Below are 9,254 nucleotides of genomic sequence, written 5' to 3'. Positions count from 1 at the left end.
AGTCAGCACTCAGTGCTGTAAACCTCCTGAGATTCGAAGCAGAGAGAGGTGGATCTGAGACCTGGTCTGTGAAACCACTTCATCTTTAGACAGGTCCCAAACAGCTGAAAGGTTATGGGGAGAAGTATCAAAGGTAATACAAAAAAAAAAAAAAAAAAAAAGAGGGAGAGAGAGAGAAAGCCTTCTGAAGTTGCCAACACTCATTCTGCAGAGATAAAACTTTATTTGAGGCGTCAAGCAATATACTGAAAGAGGTGTGTCGTGCACAAGTGGTGTCCTTATTCCCATAATCGCACATCAGAAGCTCTCTGTCCTCTTAAAAGGGGTGTGTAGTGCACAGGGATGAGAGGCATACAGCTTTCAGACAAGACCACATCTAGGTGAGCACTTAAGAAAGTCTCATTTAAATTTCATTGTTACTCCTTTAAAAGGGGGTTGGTTTTATTTTGGAAAACGACAACAAAGGGCCTCTTCCACTGAGGAGGAAGTGTCTCCCCAGTTATTCATGAAATAATGCAGCTGCCTTTTTCTTTAAAGGGATTCTTGTCTTCTGGAATTCCTTTCACCAGAGGATCCTCTCTAGAACGTTCTTCAATATAGTTCTTTATTTCTTCTGAACATTTAGACACCTTAAGGAGAAAGGAGGGAAGGAAGAAAAAGAATCAGGATTGTTCAAACTTCGTCACCACCCTTTAGTGAAACTGACATAATTGGATACAACCAGCATTTTAAAAATCAAATAGAACAGACGAAAATATTAGCGTGCAGCACAGAGCCTATACAATATAGATGAATGATAGTCTATATGAAATAGATTTCTTACTACAGTAGCATCAAGAAAGTTTGAAAGTCACTGTATTAAAAATATTATCCCCAGCAATTTCTATCCACTATGTCTCATATGATTTCCTTCCTCTGCTAAAATACGATGATGGCAGGTCCACAATATTTGAGGAACTGAAACATACTCCACTTTCAATTTTCCATGCTAATGAATTGTTGTGGTGCAGCTACTCCCCAAATAGCTTTTGGGGTGTTTCCTGCTAAAATTCTCACTTTACTGAGTATGTGCCAGGTTCTTCAATTTCACAGAATGATAGAAGCACTGGAGAAAGTCTGATCTGGAAAAGTTAAAGTTTGTTCCAAAGTTTCCCCACCCCACTTGCAACACCCCCAGATCCCTTCATCTTCATCTCCCCCCAGCCCTCCACCTGTGTTTCTGTGCAGAATTGATCATAAGAAAAGGCTTATCGGAGGCTTGTGTTTATGTAAGTAGTGTAAACTTTTTCTGAGTGGAGAAAGGATTGAACAGTTTCTTCAAAAAGCCTATCCTTAAGAGACAGTTTGTAAGAGTGATTGAGGGGAGTAAAAAGGAAAGGAGGAAAAAAAAAAAAAGATTACTGCTTAATGAGGATCTGCATTAACTAGTAAGAAATAAGTAAAAATTATACAAGTTCCAGAAAATTCTAATGGAGTCCTCTTTTTTTTTTTTTTTAATTTAACTAACTAGGCAATGTTCCCACTGATTTTGTTATCTAGTAATCTCCAAACTGTTTCCATGTTGATCACTAAAAAATGTCGGCATATGTAGCCTAGAATGTACATAATTATTCACTTATACCTAAGTGAAGTTACTACTGTGTTAATACATCATGTATAACCATAAAACACAAACTAGAAATTATTAAAAGATCAGACTTTAAGGCAACCAGACATCATTTTGCAATATACACACATATCAGATCACTGTTATATGCATAAAATCATTCACACAATGGTTCACGTCTATTGTACTGCAATTAAAATTTTTAAAAAATAAAACATGTTTTACTCTCACACCTCAAAGATTTCTTGGTACATCAGTGTGGAAGCCTCTGAAAATAAAATTTAAAACTAGGCAACACAGTTAAAACGTGGCAAAATAAAATCCTTTCAAGTAGCATTCTCTCAGGTAACATTTACGGACAATCATTGTGCGGGGATTTTAAGTAAATTTTCAGAGGTGATAACGTAAGTTCCCATAAGCTGCGCTCTGTGACCACTGAGAAAGTTGCAGATAAGACTCATATTGAGACTTCCCTGGCAGTCCAGTGGTTAAGACTGCCTTCCAATGCAGGGGGTACAGGTTTGATCCCTGCTTGGGGAGCTAAGAGCTCACATGCCTCCTGGCCAAAAAACCAAAACATAAAGCAGAAGCAATACTGTAACAAATTTAATGAAGACTTTTTAAAATGGTCCATATCAAAAAAGAAAGGCTAAAAAATAGTTTTTTAAAAAATTAGACTCATGTTTCCCTAAATGGTTATCTGTTACCGAGCCTTCTTCATTAAGTGTCCAAAAAGATGTGTAATCTCCAAAAGTGAACAATGGCTTCTCTGATGTATTTCCTTCCATGATCAAGAGGATACGTTTGAACAACAATTAGCTACAAGCCAGAATTCAGCCTGTGAATCTGGCCTGAGCAGAACACACAGCTCAGATATTAAGAGTTTATTGACTGGGCATCAGAAGATATGTGTCTTAGTGTTTTAATAATGTCTCTATCATTGTCTCTGGGGTCTCAAATAAGGAGCTAGTTAGCCTTCTTGGAATTCAGGTTGGTTTTTTAATCCTTCAAAGTGTAAGGGTTGAATGATCTCTAAGAGCCATAATGTTTTTCTAGCATGGACATGTTATAATTCAAAGTGCATAATAAAATGGTGGAATCTTACTATTAGGACTTAGATGTTTCTCCCTCTGTCCTCTAAGGTTTCCCTGAAAGTTTTCTTCCTTCTGTTTCTTCTCCCCAAGAAAGCAATTCCAGTAGGATGTGTCCTAAGGAGTGGAGGTGGAGAGCTGGAAGGGGGGAACTGCTGATGAATGATACCTCTAACTTCCACACAGTCTGCTGCATTTAGTGAAGTGCGCAAGTGTTAATTGCTCAGTTATGTCCAACTCTTTGCAACCCCCATGGACTCCTCTGTCCATGGGATTCTCCAGGCAAGAATACTACAGTGGGTTGCCATTCCCTTCTCCAAGGGATCTTCCCCACCCAGGGACTGAACCTGCATCTCTTGAATCTCCTGTGTTGGCGGGCAAGGTCTTTACCACTGCACTCCTGAGAAGTCCGACAATAGGAGAGATGAGAAATCCTGGACAACTAGGGTATTAGTAATGATGCGGAAATTACTTCTTGCATTTCTGGTGCCAATGAAGGGGTACAGAACTGAGCAAGACTTTATTTCCTAAGTGGTTTAAGAGACTGTCCTACCTCTGAATGATTTATAAATATATAATTCATTGTCCTCTTTACTGGTAGTTGTTATTAGAAGTGTGGGCAGACCCAGGTCTCCCACATTACAGGCAGATTCTTTATCAGCTGAGCTACCAGGGAAGCCCTAACTGCATCTAGACCCTTGCCCAATTTCTAATTTGAAGCTTTAGGTAAGTGGAGGACACATCTCTCTTTTTTTTTTCCCCTATAAGTTCTGCATTGTGATACAAAATATTAAAATATTCCAACTTGGCACAGACAACGCTTTACTTCAATCCATGCAACTCTGTTTAATATGTAACCTCTAAGATTCACTGTGTCAAAAAGATCTAAGTGGCTAACAGAGGGGTTTTGCCATACACAAAATGGGTCTCTTAAAAGTTTCAAGAAACAAGCCTATTCACTTTGTCCTATAACTTTGGTTTTTCCTTTAAACACAGCAGTATTTTTAAAGCTACAAAAACTTTCAACATGTACAGAAAGGACTTTGAACTTCAAAATTCTGGAAGACTAGGGATTTGGAAGTTACAGATTACATTTGAGAAAGGAAATGTATAAAAAATACCCACCCCCCCAAAGCCTGCATCTTCCAAATATCATTCAAAATGTGCCTTCTGAGTAAAAAGACTTGTCACGAATAGAGTTATCATAACTAAAGCAGGAAGGTAAGTGAATATATTCACCATACCTACTTCCTTTCCATTGTTTTCCTTGACTTTTTCTAGTATTAAACCACAGAGATACAAAGTCAGTTTAAATTCTTCTTGCTGGGGAGAAAGAACTACATCATTTATCTTAAAAAATATCTATCCAAAAACCTTTTCCTGGACTACAGGTTGCCTGATTGAGGAAAAAGGGAAGGAATGAAGGCCTGTATTACCAATAAAAACTTGAACTAAAAATGACAAAATCTCCAACAAATTTCAGTGGAGACTTCTGAACACTGGCACATACATTCTCACAAAATCTGTGATCACTTCAGTGGTCTCTAAAATTTCTAATCATAATCACAAAAAAGAATGTTTGTATACAGTATATGTATAGTTATTTATAAATAAATACAGATAGTACTGTGTAGGTATTAGTTCACTGTGCATACTTACAAAGCATAACGTGGAAATTATAAAGGGAAGAAGTTTATAAACAAAGATGGATACTGTAATGTTTTGATCCCAAGTCCCAGTGGACTGCTCATCACACAGTTCCTGGAGGCCTCTGATGAAGACTCAAAACTAGATAATTCAAGACCCACTGTGATTAAAGAAAGCCAAAACCAAACCAAACAAACAAAAACCCCTCCAACTTTTTTTTTTCCTCCAACGTTTAAAAGCTATTCTTTCCCATTATGAAAAAGATCAACGAACTAAGTAGCCATCTGCCTTTTCCCTACAGCTTGGGTTTTTAAAATCAACTGTCTAATAGCTGGCAGAATTTCTCGTTTGTTCCCCTCATTCTCAAACATTTGGCTTTAAACTACTCATGATATCCTTGCTCTCTCCTTAACCTCCTATGATCTCCCCACATCAATAGGCTATTCTCTAGCACCACCAAAGCCCCCTTCAAAAGAAGCTGCAGAAAAAGAAAAAAAAGAAACAACTCCCCCCCACCCCCACCCCCAAGAGCCAAGAAACTGTTTTACTGCAACAAACTAGACAACACCAATCTTGGTTCATTACACAGAAGGAAATATTCTGGGACATCCAACTTGCCTGCTGTCTCTGCAACTTAACCTCTTTGCGAAGTTGCTCAACTTCCATCTTCAGCTTTTCCTTTTCTGGCAGATCTTCGATGTGAAGAGCCGGCATTTTCGCCCCAGAACTGGGTTCAGGGACAGCTCTGGAAGTGGAGCGGCTGCAAGTGCCGCAAACCAGGGCGCGTCCCGAACTAACTGTGCTGCCTGCGCGCCCCGCCCGCGCAGAAGGTGACCGCCTCTCCCAGCGGCGGTCCCCAGCGCCCGGACGAGATCCCCCCACGCCAGCTCACCCTAGCGTCCCAGGATCTTAAAACTCCTGCCCTTTTGGTCAGGTCCCCACAACACCAGGAGATCTGCCCCTGGGAACCCGGGGAGGGTTGAGTTTGCAAGGGCGGCCCGAAGAGGCAGAGAGGCTGCGCGCTGAGCGGTCTCCCGCGGGGATGCTGGCCCGACCCGCCCGGGCTCCCGACCCTGCCACGCCCGCGGGAGGACCCTCCTGGGCTGGGGCCCAAGGGTAGGAGTTGAGCTAGTCCACTTTCCTGGAGAAACAACAAAAGTTTTACTTTTTGTTCCTTCCCCACCTCCTCTTTTCCCAAGTCACATCCGGGTTTTGTTCGTGAAGCAAGAGAAGGAGGACACGACCAGGCAGGAAATAACGGCCTCTTCACTTCTCCACGAGTTTCAAAAATACACAGCATGTAACTTTCCCCCCAGCTACACACGTTTACTGTGGGGAAATGCGGACGCTTAAGAAAAGTCCCAAGAGGAAATCGAAACTGAGCTATAATCTCCGAAACGCGCACCACATCTGTTGATGTGAACACAACCAGTCTGCTAAATGCCTGAAATACATTTACAAATTTGGGATGAAAAAGGCATTGGGATGTGAATATTGTTTATGGCTCTGACGTTAATAAATTGACATCCTCAACAGCAGGGATTTTATTCTTTTTTCAGGGGAATGATTGCAGTGTTTGAAGTGTAAGCGGATGGTCCTGGAGAAGACCGAAGTAGCAAATTTAAAGCCCTACCAGAAAGTATTTCTCCATGCCCCATCTGTCAAGGTTTGGATGACACTTGACACCAAGGGTTTTGAATTCCTGGCTCAAGCATCTTCCTGTATGTCTGCAGTGGATCCACTTAGTTTTGGTTTTTCCACTTTCTGGAAAGCCATATGAATCTCGCTGCTACTTTGTAAAGCCAGCAAGAAGGATGTGACAAATGTTTGCCTGCCATACAAAGTTTCTCTTTAACTATCTAAAACCTTGTTAATGATGCTCAAAAGACTAGAAGAAAAATGAAGCGTGAAGAAAGGAAAATAAAGTATCTCAAGTGGTCAGATGCATATTTCCTTCTCCCCGGAAATGACCTCCTGCCTGTAAAGTCAAATTCAAGTTGAATGGACCTGGGGAGAGGGGAGGAGAGGATGAGATGTATGGAAAGAGTAACATGGAAATTTATAGCCAATAGGAATTTGCTGTGTGGGTCAGGAAACTCAAACAGGGGCTCTGTATCAATCCAGAGTGGTGGGATGGGGAGGGAGACAGGTGGGAGTTTCAAAAGGGTGGATTATATGTATACCTATGGCTGATTCATGTTGAGGTTTGACAGAAAACAGCAAAATTCTGTAAAGCAATTATCCTTCAATTAAAATTAAATAAATTAAAAAAAATTCAAGTTGAGTGTAGGCATCTACACTGAGTATCTCAGTATCTATTAACTGAGTATCTCAGAGTACTTTGCCTTAGACACCATAGCCATTCTCTGTGTTGTAAGCAGAGGTTTTTCTGTTCGTAATTCCTCACTGGGCTGTACCCACTTATCCTCACTGAATCTGTTAGAATGAAATGAATCTTTGATGACTACCCATGAGTTCCAGTCCTTGCTCTGCCACTGGCCATCACTAGGAAAAGTCACTTATTTTCTTCTGGATTTTGGTTCTCCACTTTGTGAGATATGTGATGGAGTAAGGGAGGGGTGAACTAGCTAAAGTGTGTTTCATTTCTAACTGTTTTTATGTATCTACATCTGATAAACCACTTTCACAAAGAAAAATATTTAGGAGCTTCATTTTCTATATTTGCAACATTACACATTCTAGGAGCTCCCAGGCTCAAAGAAAATTAGATGAACTGCGGGAGCTTTCCCTGTTAGCAAGCAATGAGCCAGGACAAAAAAAACCGAATCTGTCTTCAGAACTGATTCTTTTTTTTTTTTAATTTCCCTGTTGCTTAAATTTAAAAGCTTGGTTAAAAATAGCTTAAATAAGTTAGTGAAAGTAAGTTAATGTGGCTTGAATTAAATAAGCTCAGCACCCAAATTAAATAGGTTGGTTAAGTAAATTAATGCATGCCTGTTCCAAATCATAAAAGGAGGGTTATTTTGGCCTGGAAATTTCTTCCCTGTGAAATCATCTAGTTGTCTGCAGTGATAGTTATAAAACCATAATGGTTCTTTAACTTTTTCCACAGTATTATCAGACTTTAGTTAGAGATGAAGTGCATATTAGTATACTTAAAAATTCATAGTTTTAATCAAAATCACATGCTAATATCATATTAAGTAAATTGATTACACTAAAATGAGTTGGGAAGTGCTGAAATCTCATGATCACACAGCATTCTGAAAAATGTTTTGTTGTTGTTGTTTGATTTTACATGGTAAAATGATGGGTACTTAAAATAAGAGCGGGTATCTCCCCATTCTTAAGCATGGCATTCATCTCTCAGAGAGCAACCATGGTAAGCAATTTCTCATAAATTCTAAAAACATATTTTATCAAGCAAAGATTTTGAATAGACAAATGTTAAAATCCATTATTAATTGTATCCAACTGTAGTGTTGATTTTTACTTGTATATATTACTTTTAATAGAAGTTGTTTTGCAAAATAGTATGTGTAGAAACCATTCTTCAGTGAAGATGACAGACATAATCAGAAACAAACCCGTATCAGCCCACTTGCTCCTGACAAATGTTTTAAAGAATCTGACAAAAAAAAAAAAAAAAATTAACCATGTGGTTATTTTCCCTTTTAAAGTATAAAAGGGCAAAGACTATGACATATGTACCTTGACATACAAAGAAAGGAAAAAAGTTCTTTGACTGTTTTTCTAATGTATGCTGTTAAAAATCCATATAAAGAAAAGTCTATAAGAAAATATTGAAGTTAGTTGTATTGGAGTTGATTTAATACTAAAGAAAGTGAAGTCGCTCAGTCCTGTCTGACTCTTTGGGACCCCATGGACTGTAGCCTACTAGGTTCCTCCATCCATGGAATTTTCTAGGCAAGAATAGTGGAGTGGGTTGCCATTTCCTTCTCCAGGGGGATTGAACCCAGATCTCCAGCATTGCAGGCACACACTTTACCAGCTGAGCCACCAGAGAAGTGATTTAATACTAACTTGAACTCAAAAAAAGCAGGGTTCTTGTTTTGTTTTGCCTTCTAATTTTTATAAGACATGGATCCTCTCTGCATCTATTTTGTAGGTATAGCTAAAACTAGGTTATCTCCCAAATTCTTCCCTTCTAAAATTTAAAAAGTAAATGGTGACTCTTTAGGTCGTTAAAATGATTGTTTCTTTCAGGAAAATATTTAACCCACATTTGATGCACTCGGTTCATTTGATATTGGTTCAATTTATTATAAGATAAGATTCCTCTTCTAAATGAAAAGAATAGGAAATCACAGGATGACCAGGTCTGATACTCTGGTTTTCATTAACAGTTACTTACGATTCACGGTATCAAAATGATTTATCAGTCTTGTCCATAGAAGACTTTAACTTCTACTGCATTATTAATTTCTACTGCATTTCATTTTCATTACTCAGTTTACTGTTTTCCTTGTGGCAATATATTATTTGAAGAATTTAGGAAGTTTGAAATTAGCCTTGTTTGGAAATCTGGCTAAAATCAAATCAATCCAAATTAAAATAACATTGAGGTTTTTTTCTTTTTCTTTCTTTTTTTTTTCTGGCTACAGTTTAAACTCACTTATATGTACAAAACATCAAAGTTCAAGTATCTCGAATGACATAGTAAGAATGTGTACTTAACCCATTTCCACGAATATTAGGAAGTTCTGTTGAAGAGCCAAATACTAAGACTCTGGAGCATTTTTTTGTTCATTCCTTTTTAATTCCTTAATTTTTGTTCATTCCTTGGCCCTGAAATAATTTCTGGAAAAAACCCAGAGTTACTCACCACCAGATGTAGCTATGTAGGCTGAGAAACAGTCATGATCTTATTTCCCTCTTCCTGGACCATCTTTCTCTATATTTCCTTCCTATAATTTTTATCTTATTCA

At 38.7% G+C, this 9,254-nt stretch overlaps 1 protein-coding gene across 1 annotated transcript; it reads right to left on the bottom strand.

Moving 5' to 3' along the window:
• Positions 1–408: 408 nt before the first annotated feature.
• Positions 409–5,496, bottom strand: GNG11 (G protein subunit gamma 11). Its single transcript, XM_055589737.1, has 2 exons — positions 4,963–5,496; positions 409–629 (listed from the first exon to the last, which is right to left on the bottom strand). The coding sequence occupies exons 1-2, from the start codon at positions 5,056–5,058 to the stop codon at positions 504–506; spliced, it is 222 nt and encodes a 73-aa protein (XP_055445712.1). The 5' UTR covers positions 5,059–5,496; the 3' UTR covers positions 409–503.
• Between the last annotated feature and the right edge of the window lie 3,758 nt (positions 5,497–9,254).

This window comes from Bubalus kerabau, chromosome 8 (genome assembly GCF_029407905.1).
Source record: "Bubalus kerabau isolate K-KA32 ecotype Philippines breed swamp buffalo chromosome 8, PCC_UOA_SB_1v2, whole genome shotgun sequence".
Lineage (NCBI taxonomy): Eukaryota > Metazoa > Chordata > Mammalia > Artiodactyla > Bovidae > Bubalus > Bubalus kerabau.
This window is presented reverse-complemented; position numbering and strand designations above follow the sequence as displayed.

Excerpts from the sequence above, each read along its gene's own strand:
- GNG11 (XM_055589737.1), bottom strand. The coding sequence starts at position 5,058 with ATGCCGGCTCTTCACATCGAAGATCTGCCAGAAAAGGAAAAGCTGAAG. Across the intron at positions 630-4,962 it reads TTAAGTTGCAGAGACAGCAG|GTGTCTAAATGTTCAGAAGA; the intron begins GCAAGTTGGATG and ends TTTCTCCTTAAG.